The sequence below is a fragment of the Arvicanthis niloticus genome, chromosome 20, assembly GCF_011762505.2.
Source record: "Arvicanthis niloticus isolate mArvNil1 chromosome 20, mArvNil1.pat.X, whole genome shotgun sequence".
In the NCBI taxonomy this organism is placed as follows: domain Eukaryota; kingdom Metazoa; phylum Chordata; class Mammalia; order Rodentia; family Muridae; genus Arvicanthis; species Arvicanthis niloticus.
In genome coordinates, this window is record NC_047677.1 from 39723944 (window position 1) to 39746962 (window position 23019).

A 23019-nucleotide genomic window follows, 5' to 3' on the forward strand; every position below is an offset into this window, starting at 1 on the left:
GTGCTGGGATTAGAGGTGTGTGCCACCACCGCCCAGCTTTTTTTTTTTTTTCTGTTTTGTTTTTTCTTTTTTGTTTTTCCTTTTTTCTTTTTTCTTTTTTTCAACTCTTCTGTTTCTTGTAGGTTGCCCAGACTTTGAGTTTATTCTGAGGCTGGCTTTCCTTTCATGTTGATCTGTGCTCTCCCTTCACTCTGTTTCCTGTAGGTAATCACTTGGCTGGTTGATCTTAGAGCCTGCTCTGGAATATTGCATTCCAGCCAGTATGCAGGTCCTATCCTGTATCAGAGTTACTGTGCATATCTTTTTAACAGCCTTATTGAGATATAGGCCATAGTCCATAAAATTTACCCTTATAATATATAAAATTAGATGTAAGGCTTCTTCTAATCATTGCTTATTAAGAGATATATCCGGGTGTCAAGGCACTGGACTTTGCAGATGACCAGTTGCAGGTCTCTGTCAGGATTGTGCCCAGCATTCATCTCAGTAGTGCCAGGCTCAGAACACATGGATTTTTGTTGCTAATAATTATATCTTAAATTCTTTGTTTTAAACACGTAGGCACTAGTTCCTCAGCCAAACGGAGTACTTCGGCTGGTAATAAAGAATCCAGTTCTACTAGAGAAAGATTACGTGAGCGCACTCGGCTAAACCAGAGCAAAAAACTGCCCTCTGTAAGTCAGGGAGCTAATGATGTGACACTGGCTAAACGTTCACGCAGCCGCACTGCTACAGAGGGTGACATTCGAATGAGCAAGTCTAAGTCGGACAATCAGATCAGTGACAAAGCTGCTTTGGAAGCCAAAGTGAAAGATCTCCTCACACTGGCGAAAACCAAGGATGTGGAAATTTTACATTTGAGAAATGAACTCCGAGACATGCGTGCTCAGCTGGGCATTAGTGAGGACCATTGTGAAGGTGAGGACAGGTCTGAGGAAAAGGAAACCATTATTGCTCACCAGCCGACTGACGTGGAGTCTACACTCCTGCAGCTGCAGGAACAGAATACAGCCATCCGCGAGGAGCTCAACCAGCTGAAGAGTGAGAACAGAATGCTAAAGGACAGGCTGAATGCTCTGGGCTTTTCCCTAGAACAAAGGCTGGACAATTCTGAAAAACTATTTGGCTATCAGTCCCTGAGCCCAGAAATCACCCCTGGCAACCAGAGTGATGGAGGAGGAACTCTGACATCTTCAGTAGAAGGTTCTGCTCCTGGGTCGGTGGAAGATCTCCTGAGTCAGGATGAAAATACGCTCATGGACCATCAGCACAGCAACTCCATGGACAACCTGGACAGTGAGTGCAGCGAGGTGTACCAGCCCCTCACTTCCAGCGATGATGCTCTGGACGCCCCCTCCTCTTCAGAGTCAGAGGGCGTCCCAAGCATTGAGCGCTCTCGGAAGGGGAGCAGTGGGAATGCCAGTGAGGTGTCCGTCGCTTGCCTGACAGAGCGGATTCACCAGATGGAAGAGAACCAGCACAGTACCAGTGAGGAGCTTCAGGCAACTCTGCAGGAGCTAGCTGATCTCCAGCAGATTACCCAGGAACTCAACAGTGAGAACGAAAGGCTGGGAGAGGAGAAGGTCATCCTGATGGAGTCGCTGTGTCAGCAGAGTGATAAGTTGGAACACTTTGGCCGACAGATTGAATATTTCCGCTCCCTTCTCGATGAGCATCACATTTCCTATGTCATAGACGAAGACGTGAAGAGCGGGCGCTATATGGAACTAGAGCAGCGCTACATGGATTTGGCTGAGAATGCTCGTTTTGAGCGTGAGCAGCTCCTAGGTGTTCAGCAGCATTTAAGCAACACTCTGAAGATGGCAGAACAAGATAACAAGGAAGCTCAGGAAATGATAGGTGCCCTCAAAGAGCGCAGCCACCACATGGAGCGGATTATTGAGTCTGAGCAGAAGGGCAAAGCGGCTCTGGCAGCCACGTTGGAGGAGTACAAAGCTACTGTGGCCAGTGACCAGATAGAGATGAATCGCTTGAAGGCCCAGCTGGAGAATGAAAAGCAGAAGGTGGCTGAGTTGTATTCAATCCACAACTCTGGAGACAAGTCTGATATCCAGGATCTCCTGGAGAGTGTCAGGTTGGACAAGGAAAAGGCAGAGACTTTGGCCAGTAGCCTGCAGGAAGATCTGGCTCATACCCGAAATGATGCCAATCGGTTACAGGACACCATTGCTAAGGTATTGCCCAAGTAAAGACGTTCTTGGCTAGCATTATACAGCTGCCATATGGAGCATGCTTGTTGGGAAATAGAAGTGTGGCATTGCCGTTCAGAAATTATTCTCAAGTTTTAAAATGCACTACCTTACGTAGAGTAAAATGTTCCCTTACAGTACTGTCCTTGTCAGTCATGCTCCTCTATCATCTTCTTCCAGATGGGCTGGAGGTGCGGGGAACCATGCACGCAGCAGTCCTTCTGAGCAGTAGATAACTCTCCTTCCTCATCTCTAATATACTGTGGCGTAAGGTAGATGCTGAGTCAGGAGTCCAGTTTTCCAGGATTGGCAGTGTCTGCTGCCTCTTGTCCTGGTATAGTTTTTCAAATAACATTTTATTTTAACTCTACTTTTAGAGTAGAGTTGCCCCTGTTTCTTGGACCTACAGGATTTATTGCTGACAAAGAGCTTAGAGATGATTCTTCCTCGTCTCACAGATGTTCAGTAAAGACTCAGTCAGAATGGCTGACTAGGTTGCTGGTGTTGTATCCTGAGTGATTTTTGAAGTGAATGTTTTTGTACAAATTATCTATTTATTCCATCCACATTTCATATATTTTTTCAATGTGTATGTGTTAATTTATGGCACATACGTGTATACCCACAGAGGCCAAGGAGGGTGTTGGATCCCTTGACGCTGGAGTTACAGGCTGTTGTTGAGACTTGACAAGGGTGCTGGGAACTGAACTGGGTTATCCAGAAGTGTAGGGCTGTTCTTGACTGCGGAGCAGTCCCCGCCCAAGTGCACTGAGTTTTAAAGGGAGAAGTGTTACTGCATCTGTGCTTAAACTCTGAATAACTTATCTTTTAAAAATTTTAGTGATTCCTTTTAAAACTTACTTCATATTTGTTTCAGGTGGGGGAGGGATTATGAATACATGCGTATTAGGGTGCATCAGTCAGGACAGCTTGTGGGAGTTGGTTTCTCCTATCATGGAAAGCTCCAAGGATCAGACTCAGATCAAATTTTGGCAGCAAGTGCCTTTACCTCTGGAGCCATCTTGCCAGTCTGTTAGTGATCACTTTTAGAGATATAATTCAGGAGATATATGTTGAGGGGGACTGTGAATTAATACTTTGATAAAGACTATTTGAAATGAAAATATTATGTTGTACTTATTTTTGTATGTATATATTGTGTCTATGTATGTATGTGCTATGTGTCATGTGAGGAGTTTGGAGTCTGTTCTCTCCTTCCACCATGAGGGTTCTGGGGATTGAACTCAGGCCCTCTGGCTTGGCAGCAAGCACCTTTACCTGCTGAGCCATCTTGTTAGCCTGAAATGTTTTTATGGTTTCATATTTGATTTCGTTTTTTTCTATTATAAATACAGCATTTTTAAAAATAGAAGAGTGGGTAGCATGTTAATCATTCATCAAATATACACTTTAAGCCCAAACTTTGGAGAAGAGGAAATGTCCTCAAATTGCCTCATAATTAACCTGGTTAAGTTCAGTGATACATCAGTGTAACTTTAGTCAGTGATGTAGTGGGGCTCCTGCTCAAAGGAATCAAATGAAAACCTTGTGCAGGGTAGTGCTGGTCCCCATGCGGTCACAGTGCTTGGCCAGGTTGTCAGTCTGCCCATAGCTGCTCACACTTAGCTTCCATGTCTAATGGTAAGTACTTTGGTTGTAGAGTTTATCCCCAAACAAGTCTCCTTTTAACTTCTTTAGGTAGAGGATGAATACCGAGCTTTCCAGGAAGAGGCCAAGAAGCAGATTGAAGATTTGAATATGACGTTAGAAAAACTGAGATCTGAGCTGGAGGAAAAAGACACAGAGAGGAGCGACATGAAGGAAACCATCTTTGAACTTGAAGATGAGGTGGAGCAGCACCGCGCTGTGAAGCTCCACGACAACCTCATCATCTCTGATTTAGAGAGTAAGTGAGGCAGCGCGCTCAGGTCCTGCCTACCCCACCCTCTGCATGCTCCAGTGTTCCATGGTGAAAATAGCAGTTCTGACTGGCACGGTGCCTCACACCTTAGTTGGGAAGCTTTGGGTCACTGTGTTTTGTTCTCAAATGTTCCATAGAAACATTATTGGAACATTGTATCTAATTAATGAGACTCTCTGAAGTAAAAGGCTAACAGTCATTTATTTTCCAGACCATAAGAAAAGCCGTTAATTTACTTTTGGTGATTGCAAATGAACGGAGTTGAAAAAAAAATGCTAATCTTGTAGCCTCCTGGTCATGGAACACAGGTCTTTTTGTTTTTAAATTTATTTGATTTTGCTTACTATTCTGAGGATTTCGTGTCATAGTAGAATGAAACCTGCATTTAAAGTTTCATTGTACTGTGCATGAATAGATTTTTAAATTTATTTTGTAGTTATTTTGGATTTGTAAGAAAGTTGAGGAATCAGATTTTTATATGAACCTAATCTATTTTCTCGTGAATTGTTTATTGATTACAAGAAAGAAAAGAAACTACAACTCCTTATGCAGTAGGGAAAGCTGAGTGGTGCTTTGGGTTTTCATGTCATAGAGGCACATGATATTGGGCAGAGTCAGTGAGGGCTCTTCTGACTGAGGCACACACCAACCACAGAGAAACATTAGCCAGACCAAATGAGGATGTGCTAGTAGTAGAGGTGTGGGGGCCGCTGCAGCCCTAAAGACATCAGTGTTATGAAAGAGAAAGGCTGTGGAGAGGTCCCAGATAAAAGAAGACTTGGGAGACATGATAATTAGATGTAATACCCATGTCTAGACAGGTCCATTACTACAGGGGAGAATGATATAAAGGCATTAATCAAAAATTGAGTTGTGGCTAAGAGATTAAAGATATGCTAATAATACATTTAGGAAGTTGATAATTATACTTATGTTTACATAAAATATCCCTGTTCTTAGAAACCACACACTGAGTTTTTGAGGCAAAAGGCTGTGATTACTGTAACCCCAAGGAGTTCCGGGGAAAAATTAGGTTGATGGGTAGATACAGAAGTAAGTGATGGCATCGAATAGGACAAATGAGTTGTATTCCTACTGCCTTCTGTGAGATGCAGCTCAGGACCTTGTCCGTGTAACCTCGCATTCTTACCACTGACTACATCCTCACTCTTCTGTCCTTTCTGTTACAGACTTAGCGGTAGAGTGAGTAGAGTACCGTTTCTGATGCATTGAAGTCTTTGAGATAACTGGGCGCATGCGATACTCCTCCAGAGCCTCTCAGTTCATTAGCTCTTGACAGAGTGCTGATCACCAAGTATAGCATTGGGCCTACCGCCAGGTTGACGGGACACTGACCACACTTTAAGAAGAGCAGCTCATTTGTGAGAAAGCTTCAGGATAGAACTTGGGAATTCTAAGTTCTGCTTATCTGATTGTGAATCGGGATTGACCAAGGTTTTGTTGAATATTCTGGGGCCTCTATTAAAATAGTCAGTGGTGGGACTGCCTTCTTTTAAGAAGATGATGTTGTGACTGCCATGAAATGTCTCATCCACAACTTAACCCTTCAGGGTGGGTCTTAGTGACTCATCCGTGGTCCCGTGCTCAGTAGTGATCGACAGAGCTCTAAGCTGTTTTGTCTCAGAGTCTAAAACCAAGCAATAAAATAAAAGAACTTTCAGTACTTTAAAAAAGGTTTTAAAAAATATATAACATTTTTACTTTTTAAATTGTATATATGTGTGTATGTCTGTATGTGGACTAGATGTCCAAGCAGCCCCGAGGAGGGTGTCAGAGCCCTGGAGCTGGAGATCTAGGTGGTCATGAGCAGTCTGACATGGGTTCTGGGGACCCAACTAGGTTCTTCTAGAAGAAGAGCAAGCAATCTGAACCACTGAATCGTCTCTCCAGCCCTAGATTTACTATATATTTGGTATTTGTGAGAATTCTTTTTTTAATTTTTTTTTATTGGATATTCTACTTACATTTCAGATGTAATCCCCTGTCCCCCCTACCCAGGAATTCCCCATCCCATCCCCGCCCCCTTCTATGAGGATATGCCCCACCTATCCTCCCACTCCCACCTCCCCACCCACGATTTCTCCCACACTGACTGAGGCTTCCAGCCTTCACTGGACCAAGGACTTCCTCTCCCACCTATGCCTGACACTGTCATTCTCCTCTACATATACAGCTGGAGCCAAGTGGGTCCCTCCCTATGTGCTCCCAGGCTGGTGGTTTAGACCCTGGGAGCTCTGGTTGGCTGGTATTGTTGCTCTCCCCATGGGGCCACAAACCCTTTCAGCTCCTTCAGTCTTCTCTCTCACTCCTCCATTGGGAACCCCATGATCAGTTCAATGGCTAGCTGTGAACATCCGCTTCTGTATATGTCAGACTCTGGCAGACCTCTAAGGAGACAACTATATCAGGCTCCTGTCAGCATACACTTCTTGGCATCCACATCGGTGTCTACCTTTGGTGACTGCGCGAGTTTATTTAATTTAGCTTTTTAATTATACATTTTAAAGTTTTTATTAGTACATATTAATTTTACATGACAGTGTTCCACTTAGACACTTTGATATGTGCGTATAACTTGACCACAGTCACATTACCCTGTTGTCTGCCCCCTGCTTCCCTCCTTCTCTTCTCAGCCAGTGTGTGTACCAGTGAGTTCTGTTAGGGTTACTTACAGGAATGTAGGTGGAGCTCTTTAAAACTTAGGGCTATTTATAGGCATATAGGTGAGCCACCCATGGTTACACTACTGAAGAAAATGTCCCTTCCCCCAGCCAGTAGGACTTTATAAGGCTCCAGAGAGGGGTGGGGTAATTTTGCGTCTTGCCTGTAAGAAGTGTTTACGTTTTTCACAGTAACTTTGGAAGCTCCTTGTACTGTCTGTTGGGTATGCTGCCCTGTTTCCCATGCAGTCATTTGTGGTTTTGCTCATGGGCAGGAGTGACATCTTGTGGTAACTGGGGCATTAGCTAGGAGAATGTTAGAATGTTAGATGATGAAGATCCTGGGGGAAACTTTACAAATCATTCATTTTTTTCACATACAGATTTTAAACTAGAATATGACCAAAAATTCTGAGTAATTAAAAAAAATTCTGTAGCTTCTTTTACAACTTTTTAAGATAAAAAGTTCAAATATGCATTAGTATTAGAAAAATAACTATTACCTAGTACTTATCTTTGTATGTGTATGTTGAACTACTATGATATTTAATTCTTAAATATTTAGACGTGATTCCTAAGAGAAGATTTTCCTGAGCACTTCTAGCAAAATTATTCTTAGTTTTCTAGTATCAACTAATAGCTCTGATGTAATTAGATTTCCCCATCTGTTGTCAAAATGTTTCTTTATAGCTTTGTTTACTCCAAGGTTTTAGTAACTAATTTTTTATAGTCCTACAGATCGATCCCAGGACCTCATGCTAAATAAGCAAGCTTTCTACTAGCCTTATAGAATCATTTATTTGGGTTTTTATTTGCCTTAGACCAGCTTCAAACTCAGGACCCTTGTGCCTCTTAGTTTCTATAGTTATAGGATTGTAAGTGTATACTACCCCACTCTCTTTTTCTCTCTTTTACATAATAACTAGTGTCTAAACAAATTTTCTACTTTATGTTAGATCTCTAGAGTTATATTGCAGTTACTTTTTCCTCTGGGATTTGATGGCAGTTAATTTTTTTTTCTTAAAAAATTTTCATATTTGGAGTTAACTCAGCACATGATACATGAATTTGTGTTGTTTGAGAAAGCAAGATTTCTTCTGTGGAATATTTCAACAAGCTTACAACCTCTTCATCAGCTTCTAAATAAGCCTTATAGTAGTCACTCTTCAGTCACCCCAACATAAACCTCATATTCAATAGTAATTGTTCCTTAGTCACCTCAAGATAAATTCCTGACCTTGGAATTGGTATGTAGGATTTTACAACCGTTCCTGGGCTCAAGAATGTGGAGGAAAAGGCACTCAGAATGAAGGGACAAATGGAAAACTACAAAATAGAACAAGCATTTAAAAAGCCTTAGCATTTAAGCCAGAAGGGGTGATGTAAATTCAGAACTCCCTGTTTAGAACATGGCTTCAGATCGCCATGTCTTCCTTTCCCTAAAAGAATAGGAATGAAATGTAGAGCCTCAGTGGACCTGATGCTGAGAAGAAAACGGTTGGCTTCTGCTGGTGGAGCAGTAATTTTGAGTGGTTTCTGGAGTATAGAAAGAGTCAGAGGTGTAGAGCAGTAAAATAGAAGAGAAAAGCCTCCAGTCCAGGAGAACAGTGAGACTCAGAGGAATGATGTTCCCAGCAAGCTTTGTGTGACTAAAACTGCCCGCTTGGGCTGGGTACTGGGCTGAGGTTCCCACTTACCTGCCTGCTTTTGCTTATTTGCTTCTGAGCCTAGATTCTGTGGATAAAGGAGTAGAATTGGATGCCACTGTTCTTTGAATGACCTTGGTGTCAGAAAGGGGCTGACACCCCATGGTAGGCTACCATGTTGTCTGGGAGAGAGAATCACATAGACCCCGCTGTGAAATGGACGCACCTCCCAGCACTGGCTAAGGTCCAATCCTCTCCTCTTGGTGTGTCATCGGCAGAGCCTTTACTAGTTGCTGTACCAGAGAAGCCTGTGCGTGACACCTGCAGTTGCTAAGTGATGTGTATAAGTCACCAGTACTTGTTCTTTATAGGAAACATCCGTGAAGACTTAATGGGCATTTTATCATCTTAAAAAAGAAACAGCTGACTAAAGAAAGTCAGCTAAAGAGCACCCCAGACAAAGCTAGGGATTTTGTCAGCAACCCAGCAAAGCTGATTCCTGCTCTATGTGTGATGGGTGAAGCATGCCTTTAATCCCAGGATAGGCAGGTGATCTCTATGAGTGCAAGACAAGCCTGGTCTAAATAAGAGTTCAGGCCAGCCAAGGCTACATAGTCAGACCCCATCTTAAAGTGATAGTGATGACAATAATGACAGATGATGATGATGATGGTGATGATGGTGGTTGTAGTGGTGATGGTTGGTGATGATGATGGTGCTGATGTGGTGATGGTTGGTGATGATGATGGTGCTGATGTGGTGATGGTTGGTGGTGATGGTGGTGCTGATGTGGTGATGGTTGGTGATGATGATGATGATGGTAGTGATGATAGAAGAGTAGCATCAGTTTCTCGAGTTGAGTCTGAGGAGCTGGCTCAGTGGGTAAGAACTTCTCTTTAAGCACGAGGACCTGAATTTAAACCCTAGCAAGAGAAAATAGAAAGCTGGATATGGCTATGCATGCTTGAGAGAGCAGACTGGCTGGCCAGCCTAGCTGAAGTAGCAAGCTTTGGTTCCACGAGAGACCCTGTCTTAAGGGAATAAGACAGAGGATATATATACACACACAGTTTTTTAAAGTAAAAGTATATGAATAGACAAATTAGAAAAAGACAAAAAAGATACTTGGCATGGAAAAGAAATAAAAAGAAAATAAAATGCCTTAATGTGCCATTAAGACGAGTATGATTGCTGCATCTTTCTAAAAATGTTGATAAATGTTGGTTTGTGGTGTGTGTGTGTGTGTGTGTGTGTGCATGCATGTATGTATGTAAATGCACTGTGTGTATCTTGTGCTCTGAGAGTTCAGAAGAGGGTACAGAATCCCCTGGGACTGGGTTATGGTTCTCAGTTGCCAAGTTGGTTCTGGGAACTGAACCTGGATCCTCTGCAAGAGCCTCCACTGCTCTTAACTAACTGCTGACAGTGTACACTTTGAGTAGGTGTCATCTAGTGAGAAGCTTATGTACACAGCGTGAGTTCCCACTGTCATTGCCATGTGCCATGAGGGTGGACAGGGCAGAGGTCAGTACACTGGCTAGAAGATGAGACAAAGCCAGTGGCAGTGCACGTCTGCACTTAAGAACCACTTAGAGCTCCAAATGTAACATGACATGGCAACGGCAGCCAGGTACGGTGAGCCTTTAAAACGCTGACTTCATTGTGCTGATAAACCACAAGTGAACAGATGGCCTTTCAAACAAACAAACAAACAAACAAACAAACAAATAAATCCAAGAAACTAACAGTGTTCTTGAGGTAGACACTTGTAGTGTGCACTGAATTAGCTCGTGGTGGTATTTGCAAAGGACCCTTCACCATTTCTACTTTGGAACCTTCCTCCATATAGTAGCTGAACAGTTGTGTAAAGACTTGCTGTATTTATAACTAAAAGCTGGAACTAGGTTAAGTCTGTTAAGAGGAGATTTTGAAAACAAATTCTGATATGTTCCTTTAATAGAATACTCTGGGTCCATCTAGATGGTACTGCACATCTGGATTTACTGATAATGAAGTCCATGATTTGCTACAGGCTTATGAAGCAGTACAAACTTAATCTCATTGTGCTTAAAACAAAAAGCTAGGCAGATGTGGTAGTGTATCTCTTAGAAGTCCCATGTAGTGGGTCGCTGAGGTAGGAAGGATATCTTGAGCCTCTGCAGGAATTTTAGGCTTGCCTGGGCAACACAGCAAGACCAAGTTCAAACAAGAATCCAAACCAAATTATACACACTCATGAATCTAGAAGGATATAAGTCAAATGCAAATAAAGGCAATCTTATTTTGTTACAATTTCTACTTTCTAATTGTTTTATTGTGAATGTATCTTACTTTTAGAATTAAGAAAAAAGTGTTATCACTTTTTTTTTTTGAGAAGGGGAGAATAAAGACTTGAGCAAATTTAAAAATAAAGTAAAAAAAAAGTTCATTTGAAAATCATTGGTATCTTCTTCCAGGTTCTGTATACATTGCCTATCGCTTTTAGTGGATTATTTACTCTTGACTTTTCCTTTCCTCTAAAAATAATACTTAATTCATTCTCTGGGAAATGCTGGACTGCAGGGAAGCAGCTGATGGTAGTACCCAGAGAGCTCCTGGGCTTCAGGAATCTGGGTGAGTTTAATAAGTCCTCAAAAGGACCAGACCCAGAGCCTGAGCCCGTGGTAGCTGCCCAGAATTGTCTGCATGATTGGTGGGCATCTGAGAGCTAGCACAGCGTGGTTTGTCAGGGACAGGTCATCGGAAGAGAGACAGTTAAGAAGCCCATTACTAAACAGGAAGGGCAGTTTCCAGAACTATTCAGAAGAAAGGTAGATGGAATAATAATGCAGCCACAGTTTATCCGATTTCTAGAATAAAAATAGTTCTGTTAGAAAAAAATAGAGGTTTAATCTGTAATTTAAAAGCAAGGAGATAATAGTTCCTGTTTGTGATAGAATTTGAATTGAAGACAGTAGGTGGCAGTGTTGCTCACACTAGGGAAACTGGAGGGGAAGGAACCTCATTTGAAGGTTCCTGAGTAGAGGTGACACTTCCTTCTTGTGTGACCATAGATTATGCTAGGTAGCAGTAGTCTTTAAAAAAAAAAAAAAAAATTAGAAACTCCTCCAGACTCAGGGAGGAAAAGCATGTTGTCATTTCTTAACTTTTTGTCTCAGAGGAAAAGTACAAACATGATCATAAAGCTGAAATCACAGCCCCTAAAGACCTGTCTAGTCCAGTTGATGCTGTTTAACTATGTCCACATCTGGCAGCTTTCCTTTTATGTAAAAAGAGTCATGACAGGCACTAATTCATGTGTAGATCAGCAGCAACATATGTTCTTGTTAAGAGGAGTGATTGTGTGCAGTCTGTGAATGGGAATGTGGAGGCTGATGGAGAAGAGACCAGAAGAACAAAGAGGGCTGAAGAAATTATAATTTTATAACCAGTAAGAGATGGCCAGTGCAGTTAAATGTGCCACGTGGACCTGCCAGGTGCTAAAAGTGAGTTTTAACACAATTGGCAGTCTGATGAATTATGTCTGCCCATGTCCTTTATGACCAGAAGAAAAGGAAAACACGCTTTTACAACTTAATTTTGGTGTGTGTGTGTGTCTCAGATACCCTGGGGCTGAAGTTAGAGACAGTTGTTGGGTGCTGTGTGGGTACTGAGAATTGAACTTGGACAGATGAATTGTGACTTCAAGGCCAACGTAGACTATGTAATAAGTTCCAGGTCAGCAAGGGCTAAATGCATGTTGTATCAAAACAAAATAATAACAACTCTTAGACATAAATAGACTGGGTATAAAGAAAAAGTGGAATGTCTAGTGTTCTCTGTTTTTGTCATTACTCTTTGTGTCTGAATGTCTGAACCCACCCATGCATGAAATGACAAGGAGCCAAACCTGCTGGCTTCAGAGTTACCCTGTTTCTGTTAGCAGAGAACAGGGCCAGACTTGTCCGCTCATTGTGTGTTCTTGCCTAGACTGGACTGGGTGGTCAGTCCAGGTTAAAGGAGGCTTCTCACAAGGCAGCCTCTAAAGTGTTACCCTTTGATGAGAAGCCATTCTGCTTCTCTAGCTCAACTTTTGTTTTGGCGCTGTGTCTCCTAGTGGGGACGTCAGCTGTTGGCTGCTAAAATTAGACATCTCTCCATCTTGTTTATCTCATTTTATCCAACATTAGAACATATTATGTGCTTCTAATAATAGTTTGTACTAATATCTTATAACTGAAGTTACTTTGTATCATTTTTAATATGTCATGGGCTCATGAGAGAAGTGTATGCCATGCGTGCCTGCGTTTAGTCCTGGAACCCAGAGTGGAGAAGAACCAACTTTGATGTGTCCTCTGACCTGTTCACCTGTACTCACTTAAGTGCACAATCAAGTAATCTCTCTTTCTCTCCTCTCTTTCTGTTTCACACACACACACACACACACACACACACACACACACACACACACACACAGAGAGAGAGAGAGAGAGAGAGAGAGAGAGATTAAAAAAAAAAAAAGCTGAATGTAGTGGTCCACACTTTTATTCCCAGCACTGGGAGGCAGGCAGGTAGGTGGATCTCTGTGAGTTCAAGACCAGGCTGATCTACATAGTGATTTCCAGGACAGCCAGAGCTACATAGTGAGCATAATGAGACCTTGTCTCAAAAACAAACAAAAAGATTAAAAAATATGTAGCATGACTTAGGATATAGTTCAGTGTTTGAAAACCTATGCATAGCATATGTGAGGCCCTGAATTTGAGAGTGATTTATTTTTGTTTTATGTATACGTGGGAGGAGGAAAGAAAGACTGTGTCTGAGAATGGAGAGGAAACTGTAGCATCAATAGGCAAAATCTTAGTAAAGGATTCTTTCCATACATCAGTGCCTTTCCTGGTGCATAACTGAGATGTGGTTGATTCCTGAGCTGGGAGAGCAATGAGATGATTACATGATGAGAGTGACAGATGTCCAGCAGGACAGATAGGCGTGGCACGCTCCTGAGGTGTTTCTCTGTGTGGCTTTTAGGGCAGAACTTCCTTACAAGCAGAGAATGTGATTTCCTATTGTATTTAGTCCTACTATTCCATAGATTAATTGGCAGCTCTCTGGATATTACAATTAATTTTAAAAATAATTTTACTGATTTAATATTTCTGGAATTTATTCCAATGTGAAAAGGGAATTATGCTTGCATGATTTAGAGAGATAACTTCTGTGATTAAAAGTTGACATTTTAATAGCAGTCAATGCTGTTTTGATTGGCGTTGTGCCAATGATATGTATGTCTCTAACAATTGCTTCCAGTTTACTCAGGAAGTGATGCAGAAACTGTAGTCTTGGATTGAATATTCGTTCATGCTTTTAAGTTTTGTGATGAAAGTAAACAAGTCTCTGCACAGGAAAACTATTTAGATGATCATATTTTTAACACCTCTTTTTATGTCATTTCTTTTGAACATTTAAGATCATTAAGAACTTTAGGTTTAAGAAGAAATATTTAATCTTTGTGGTCTTTTCAGACACAGTTAAAAAACTCCAAGACCAAAAGCATGACATGGAAAGAGAAATCAAGACACTTCACAGGAGACTCCGGGTAAGATGAAACTTCATGTGCTGTCTCACTAGAAAACATGTTTTCTGAAATTTGTACTGTTACTTTAATCCGTAGATATGGTAGGATATCAGCCACACTGGGCTGAAAGCAAGTGCCATTATTTTAAATTGGGACTGGTAGTGTATTTAAGGTAGGAGAATGTACTGGTACTTATTTATGGATAGATGTGTTCTGTTTTGAAAATAAAGTTTATTAGCTTTTGATTTTAAAATCACAGACCAGGCTGTTTGTATGTGAGATTTCTGTGTTCTCTGGGTTGGGTTGGCTGCCAGCACCCATGCTGCTAAGATGCGTGGTGACAGTGCTAATCATAGACCCTGAGTCCTGACCCAGTTGTTGGAGCTGCTTTCATGGTACCAGAAAATTGCTTTGAGGATGAGAGGGCTCAGGCGAGGCCCAGCTGTGGCTCTGGGGGAAGTGAAGCCCCTGGGGAGGCGTCTAGGCCCAGCCACGCCCGCATCCTCCTTGTCTGTGGGAAGCAGCAGAGCACTCTGTTCCTTACGTCTCTTTGAATGACTGTGCCTGCCTGCACTTCGTTCAGTTTTTCTTCTGGCTTCCTCTTCCTTTTCCTTTACTTTAGATTTTTTTTCCTGTTAGTTTTTGATGTCAGGGTATTTATAGTTTTTACTGTATGGTTCACATACCATGTATATACCTTCTTGAGAGTTCCAGAGGTAAAGCTGTAAATTTTTGATGATATTTATTTTCATAACACTTGCTTTGAAACTTGCATGAGGAAGATAAGTCTAACATTTTTCCTTATTAATATTTATTGAGCACTCTGAATACTTAATGCCTCAGTTGGGAATCAGATGCCAAATCTTCCTTCATTAAGAACAAATTCACTGATAAGAGTTGCTTTGTTTTAAAAATAGATAACAGCAATTTTTGGGATTGAAAAAGGTCATCATTCAAGAGTATGACTTGTTAGGGAAACTAATCATAAACAAACTTTACTGCTTTAAAGTAAATCTTCATCAGTTTGTTTTGGAAGTAAGAGTTGAGTTTTTTAATGTAGGAAGAGTCTGCAGAATGGCGGCAATTTCAGGCTGATCTCCAGACTGCAGTGGTCATTGCGAATGACATCAAGTCTGAAGCCCAAGAAGAGATCGGTGATCTAAAGCGACGGCTACATGAGGCCCAAGAGAAAAATGAGAAACTCACAAAAGAATTGGAGGAAATAAAGTCACGCAAGTACGTTCCGAGAAACCGGTTTTGTTTCTGTAAGGAACAGATGTGGCACTGGTGTTGCTCTTTGTCCTGATGCTTGCTCACAGTGCAACCCTCTTATTTCTCTGTAGACTTTAAGTCTGGATGCACAGAATCGGCTTCTGTCTGGCCCTGCCTCTTGGTGGCTGTGTGTTCTCAGTTAACAGTGTTAATCTCCCTCTTCCCTGTGCCTCAGTTGTCTCAGCTGTAACTTGAAGGCTGTTGTGGGTAAACAGCTGTTGTGTGCTTGCTTGCAAAGGGATCCAAGCAGCCAGCAGTAAACTTGAGTTACCCATTTTGGAAAACAAGCGGAACAGTATAAGTTTCTTTCCATCACTCACTTGAGGAATTTCCATTTTTTTTCCAAGTCCTCCTAAGTAGTACCCTTCACATCTAACACAGAGATCATTGGAAATCCATAAAAATGGCCACATGAGGTGATATCTGTGATCTGTTTTGAGTTCCACAGTAACACTCCATAGAGTGAGGGAACAAATTTATGTGTCAGAAATGCCTCATTTGATATTTACCCCGAGTACTGAAGTTGGTTCTGTCCGTCCATCCATCCATCCATCTGTCATGCTAGGGAGTAACCTAGGGCCTTAGATCTGCCAAGCACTCTACCACTAAGCCCTAAAATTCTGTTCTTGAAGGATCGTTCTGTGGGATCCTGAAAGTTTACTATTTTTTTTTTTTTTTGTTTCAAGGAGATGTCTGCCAATAGATGCAGCATCTTGGATTGGAGAGGTGGAAGTGCTTAAGAGTACTTCCTGCTCTTCCAAAAGATCTGAGTTTAGTTCCAGCACTCTTTTCAGGTGGCACAGGACTACTTGTAACTCCAGTTCCAGGGAACATGTTGTTCTCTTATGGTCTCTGCAGTCACCTACACACACACTATTAAAAAATGATGAGAGAGCATCTTGTACTGTGCTGTTGTCAGAGTGATACTCTCCATTATGGAACCTTCCAGAGCCCCTTGCACTTAGTCATCATAATAATACTAACAGGAAGGGGACTGTTCTCACTGATGTTTGCATTGGTAGTGAGGAACAAAGGTCAATTTGATGACCCAGAGCCTTTGCATCAAAGTCAAGCTCATTATAACGTGTGGTAACTTTTTAAAGTGCAAAACTGCCTAAATGAAACAAAACGTGGGTTTCACTTAAAAATACCCTTCCTGAAAGGTTTACCAAATCCCAGCCTTGGCACGCCCTCTTTCTAGCCTTCCAAATGACAAGTAGAAGTGTGACTGGGCACTTCCACTTCAAACCATGTGTCCAAGTGTGAGGTGTCTGAGGTGAGCCCAGTCTGAGCTGCTTTCTCCTCATGGAGCAGCATCCAAATTTGACAGGGAGTTCCTTGAAAGTGATGAGGCACCTGTCCATTGAGGAAAACAACTGCTGGTGTTTGTTGTTGATGATGAAATGTAGGTCTGTCTTCAATGGAGCCTGAGAATTTCGGAAAACTATTTTTCTGCCATTGCAAGATGAAGATTTAAAGAGGCTTTTTTTCTTTTAAATTGTATTTATTTATTTTGTGTGTGTGTGCCACTCTGTACATCTGAAAATGAGAAGGCAACTTACAAAAGTTGGTTTTCTCCTGTTGTGTGTGTAATGGCCATCAAACTCAGGTTGTCAAACTTGGCAGCAAGCAGCTTTACCTGATAAGCCATCTCACTGGCCTTGGAGGTTTTTGATGCTATCATTAGTAATAGCAAATATGACTCAAATGTGTTATATAATTAAAGGCATCTGAATGAAAAGTCTGTGAAATGCCAGAGTTTTTGATATGATCAATATATGATGTTATAGAATCGGAGGGGTAGGAAATTCTTTCAAAGTCTGTAACAGCCCAGTGGATTTTGATGGATAAGGTAGGAGAGGTTTATTTACACAGCTTCACTTTCTGCACCATGGCTGAATTTTCTCCTTGGAGTGCTGGTTCTCCAACACAGCTTCATTCACACTCACCAAGTGCTGTGACGCTGCATCCTGTCTCCAGTCTGCAGCACACTTCCCCCGTGGTACTGCTGATTTAACCCAGGGTTTTCTACCTGTCTAGGCAGGGGCTCAGGACTAAGTTACTTTCCAGCCCAACAAAAATTCAGTAACTCTCATTGTTTGATTTTTAGTGTATATCGTGGAATAGTCAAAGTTATCTGAAAAAATATTAATAGTCTCCTCTATTCCAGACACACATTTTTTTGAGATCTGGATTTTTTTTATATATTTTAGTAGATTGAATACAGAAGTGAGAATATAGTTGTCATCTAAGCAGTTAAATTTGTATGTCATTTTATCTATCCATCCATCCATCCATCCACCCATTTATCTTATCTTAATTACTTATTTTGAGACAAGGTTTCTCTATGTAACCTGTCTTGGAGCTCACTATACAGACCAGGCTGGCCTTGAACTCACATACATCCATCTGTCTCTGACTCCAAAGTGCTAGGATTAAAGGTATGTACTACCACACCTGGCTAAATACATACTTTTAAAAATGTAAGACATGGGCTGGAGAGATGGCTCAGCAGTTAAGTGCACTGACTGCTCTTCCAGAGGTCCTGAGTTCAATTCCCAGCAACCACATGGTGGCTCACAGCCATCTGTAATTGCATCTGATGCTCTTTTCTGGTGTGTGTGAAGAGAGTAACAGTGTACTCACATACATGATAAATAAATCTTTTTTTTTTTTTAATGTAAGACACTTATTTTTCTTAGCCATTTCTGAATTTGGAAAATAAAGTTTTTTATAAAATATTTTTAGATGTTTTTCAAACAGGGTCTCATTAAGACTATAAAATGTTTTATTCATCTCTATGTGGACCAGACCAGCTTGGAACCCTCAAAGCTGAATAAAATGTCTTATGGTCTTAATGGACTTAACGGGCTTTTCTAGTTCTTTGGAGGGGCTCTCTGAAGACTATAGTAGCTTACCTATTCTTAGGGACTTGGGACTTTTGGTCCTGTGCCTTTGTGCGTCTCTGTGAAGCACAGCGTTTAGCTGGAACCAGAGTAGATTATCTGCTAGTGAGTCCCCTGGTGCCTAAGAAGGGCTGTGCCTTACTGGCAGCACAGAACCAGAGATTCCCAGTCCAGTCAGGCTGAGGCCAGTCTGCCTCCTGACTTACTGCTCATTGATTACTGATGTCCTCACCTGACACTTAATGCAGATGGACTCTGATGGCTGTTTAACTTGCTTAGACTAGCCTGATAGAAGCATCTCAGTATCATTTCCTGCTGTCCACCAGTATCATTTCCTGCTGTCGTCCACCAGGCAAACGGGATTACGTCAGGCACTTGTGTTCAACTGGTACAATTAAAAAGACAAAACAACAAAAGGCCAAACCAAACACCAAACCCTAACAACTGTTAATGCTTTCCAATCAGGAATTTAAAAATTGGCATTTTCTCATACATACAATGCCTTTATTTGACTGTTTTTAGGCAAGAGGAGGAGCGTGGCCGGGTGTATAACTACATGAATGCTGTTGAAAGAGATTTGGCAGCCTTGAGGCAAGGGATGGGACTGAGTAGAAGGTCCTCGACTTCCTCAGAGCCAACTCCCACAGTAAAAACCCTCATCAAGTCTTTCGACAGTGCATCTCAAGGTAACTGATTCCATGTCTGTGGGTTGCAAGGGTTATGGTTCTGTTCACTTGATATCCTCCTTGTTCAGTTCAGTGTTCTGTGTCACTGTGCTCCCACACAGTGCCATCACATAGTGTTGCATGGTATCATGAGTTAACCCATTCCTCAGGGTTTGGAATGTACTTCTGTTTAGAAATCCTGGTCTCAGCTGCATGCCTTACTTCCCAGGCCAAGCGGTATCTTTTCTCCCTAGGTGGATCATACTCATTCCTGTGACTTCTTGTATCTTTATGTGCAGACTTCTGGGTGCATAACTTCAGCTCCTAACCTTGTTGACACTGATACTGAGTTTCCTTATGCCAGACCAGGTCCCATTCTCCACTTCTTCTGCTTTATTGCTCCCCGTCCCTGTTGTCAGCAGAGTTCTACTCAGTTACCTAGACCAGAAACCACGAACCTAATCTAACTTCTTTCCCTCACTGTCCAGCCTCCACCACGAACTTCCTTGTTCTCTTTCTTCATCTCTAGAGACAAAGACATGAGTTCAAGGCACCTTCGACTACTGACTTCAGTAAACTTGGAATTAGTCTCATCTTTTGCCTTTGAGAGAGTTTTTCTTGTTTAAAATTTTGGAATTATCTTAGGATAATTGGAATGAAGTTCAAAGTTCTGTCACCTCAGGCTATTCTTCTGTACACTGCAAGCTAGACTCTCTCAGTGATATAGCTCTTACAACATGTACCCTGAAGATATATCTGCAGTCTGTCATAAAAGCTGTAGACTGTCTCTCTCTCTCTCTCTCTGTGTGTGTGTGTCTCTGTCTGTCTGTCTGTCTGTCTGTCTGTCTGTCTCTCTCTCTCTCTCTCTCTCTCTGTGTGTGTGTGTGTGTGTGTGTGTATGTATGTGTTGTTCATATTGTTTATTGAGACAGGGCCCTACTATGCAGTCCAGGTTGACCTAGATAGAAGTAGCTCAATCTAGTTTCAACATGTGATCCTTCTGCCTCTGCCTCTGAAATACTGAGGTTATAGGTATATTTGCTTCCTTGCCTGCCTCTTAGTTTCTTAAAAATGTATATAGTGATGCTAGGGATGGAACCTGGGGTCTCGTGTGTGTTACAATGCTGTTCCACTGAGCTTTGCCCATCCTTTCTTCTTAGAGTTCATTGCCTTATGGAGTTTTTTAGCCAAACATGATTAAATAGCAAAAGTGAAGTGGTGGCCTAGAGTAGCCAACCATTCATCTGGTCAAAGAAATGCCTGTGCAGGAAACATCCCTGCACCGTGATGTGTTTATGGTTAACTTCTCATTTGCTGATTTTGTAGTGCCAAATGCTGCTGCAGCTGCTATCCCTCGAACGCCTCTGAGTCCAAGTCCCATGAAAACCCCTCCCGCAGCTGCCGTTTCTCCCATGCAGGTAAGAGCTGGGATCATTGAAGGCTCAGAAAGCTTTAAATGCACATGTTAGACCCTCGTTTTCAGTTATGCACATGTCTCAGGTAAACAAATGACTCCCTCAGAGGATGTTTGTTAGATTTGGTTGGTAAAATACCATGAATATCCTTAATTGATGCAGATTATAAATGTAAATTGTGTGGCTCTTCTGGAAACTTGGATATCTTTCTGAGTAGTCTGTAGGTGGCACATTTTATCTTTTGCTGTCTAATAGAGAATTTCAAATTGTGCTGACTCAGTGGTTGGAGAGAGGGTTGAGCAGTAAGAGAGCTGTTCCCAGCACTCATGTGAGACCTCATACAGTACCCTGCAACTTGAGCTCCTGTGGCACATCTGACACCCTTTTCTAGGCCTCCTTGGCACACCTGAATGTAAGCACACATATCTACACACTTGCACATACACAACCCAGAGTTCAGTGTTGGTCTACACAGGCATGGGTCGAGAGAAGTCCTGTTTATTGAAGGCCGTTTGTCGCAGTTAAGCTGGAGGATATGACATGCTGATCCACTATAAAGAACTTTGAGAGCTGCTGTTCTTTGCCACTGTTGGAGTGCATCCAGCAGCAGGGCAGAGGGCTGTTCTCTGTGACTCAAGAGACCCTCTTGTCAATGCTGTTTTCTTAGCCACTGTCAGAATACGGCTGAAGCAACATACTTTAACATGGGTGAGAATAGCCAAATGGTGTTCTGTGAACACAGGGAGCAGTGGCTGACTCCCTAAAGTTAGGCTTGGGATATTTTCTTTTTGAGTTGAGACTTGATGGTTGTGAGTGGACTTTGAAACTCTTACAGTCTAAGATGAATGCATCCTCTCAACCAGTGGCTTTGCATCTTCATGTTTATACGAGATGTCTTCTTCATTTTAAAGGAAGGCAAGGAAACTCCACGTTTTGCCTGCAGATTTAAGCTTTTTAGATGTTCTTTATTAATCTGACTTGAAACCTACAGGTACAGAGCAAAATTCCAAGTCAAACAAGCCTCAAATAAGCTGAATAATATATAGCTTCTATTTGTTTGTTTGTCAGGACACGGTTTCTCTGTGTAGTGCTGGCTATCCTATAGACCAGTCTGCTTTGAACTCAACAGAGATCTGCCTGCCTCTGCCTCCCAAGTGCTGGAATTAAAGGCATTTACCACTACCTGGGCAGGAATCCTTGTTACATGGCTACAACAACATCAAGAGTTGTCTCAAACAAATGGAAGCTGGATAAAATGTAGGAAGCCATTGTTGTCAGATACGGCACTGCTGTGGTCCCTGAGAAACACTGCTGACAGATGAGGAAGCCCTGCTGCAGCTCTCTCTTCCTGGAGGCAGTTTCTAGGTGATGGTGTAGGAGGATGATCCATCTTGGAACAGAAAAGGACAAACCAGTTAGATCTGAGGACACAAACCAACATTCAAGGAAAATGAAGTCGCTAGACTCTTCAGGGCAGAGCCCCTGAGAAGAGGAAGCTACACAGACAGGGTCCAGACATTTCCATAAGAATCCTTTTAAGTCTGCCTGAAGTTGGCTGGGTGTCTTTTTCTGATTGGAGTGAAGTCCTATATGGCCAGGTAGGAAGACTTTTCAGACAGATGCTTTCCATAGTGTATACAGGTCAGGGAATCCTGTGATTCCAGTCAGCCACTATGAAGAACCTCCTGAACAGATAAGGGAATAAAGTACGTGTAGCTAGATCTCGAGCGCTTGGTAGTTAGGTCTGCCCAAAAGACTATAAAAGTAACTTCCAAAGGATTAGGAGAGCCGCAAGTAATGTCGTAGGCAGTCTATAAGCTCCCAGCGAGTCAGGTACTGGCAGGCATTGTTTGTGTGCTCCGCTCTTGTTGAGTGTTGGCTGACTTACTCCATGATTTATTTCTAATGAATAGAGTATCGCAGCAGTAATATAATGGCACTTCCCAGAGAAGTCATACAACTGGCTTCTGTTGAGTGCTCCTCTTACGTTCACTCTTCTCGATACTTAGGTTCACTCACTCTGCGGGAACCTCTAGTTGCCACATTGTGAGCTTGTTCCTTGCAAAGGACCATTGAGTAAGCTTAGAAGTGGCTCTGAGTCTCATCAACAACCGCTGCTGATGGACTTGAAATTTGGAGCTCTCCCCTGTACCTTCCCTCCAGTCTGTCTTTGTGATAACCGATAGCCAGATTTACCTGCTCACTGAAGACTGAAGCTGCAGTTACCTAGCTAAGCTCTTGACCCATAGAAATCATGAGATCATAAACCTTTGTTGTTTAAAGTCACTGTAAAATATTGGGGTATTTTGTCATACAGTGTACATAAATAATATAGTAGGTTATTTCTCCAGTTAAGACTGCCAGAACAGTCTTACAAATTTTTAACAGAATCCAACAAAATGAAATGTAATTTTGTATTTATATAGAAATGCAAAGGGACTTGAGTATGTGAAAACATCTGGAGGATTTGGAGTACTTGATTTCAACATTTACAATATGACACTTTGTTGAGGCCCCAGCAAAATGTTGAGGCCCGGGCTGCCCCGCGTTTGGCGGCCACTGTATCCCGACCCAAGCTGCCGCTCCGGTCCGCGGGTCGGGGTTCAGCAAGAGAGAGAGTGAGGACGGACTCGAAGAATGGAGACCAGACAGAGTGTGATTCAATCCCGTTTATTCTTCAGTCTCTCTTCCTAGTCCAAGTCCCAAATCTAGCTGTGCTCTCTAAAGAGTCTCCCTAAAGAGTATA

At 42.1% G+C, this 23019-nt stretch overlaps 1 protein-coding gene across 1 annotated transcript in view; it reads left to right on the plus strand.

The window, feature by feature from the left end:
- Specc1l (sperm antigen with calponin homology and coiled-coil domains 1 like) overlaps positions 1–23019 on the plus strand; it is a 104890-nt gene that overhangs the window by 31995 nt on the left and 49876 nt on the right. The window contains exons 4-9 of the mRNA XM_034524357.2: positions 562–2195; positions 3909–4116; positions 13963–14036; positions 15076–15251; positions 18716–18879; positions 20185–20276. Coding sequence (XP_034380248.1) covers positions 562–2195; positions 3909–4116; positions 13963–14036; positions 15076–15251; positions 18716–18879; positions 20185–20276 — 2348 coding nt within the window. The remainder of the gene's footprint in view (positions 1–561; positions 2196–3908; positions 4117–13962; positions 14037–15075; positions 15252–18715; positions 18880–20184; positions 20277–23019) is intronic.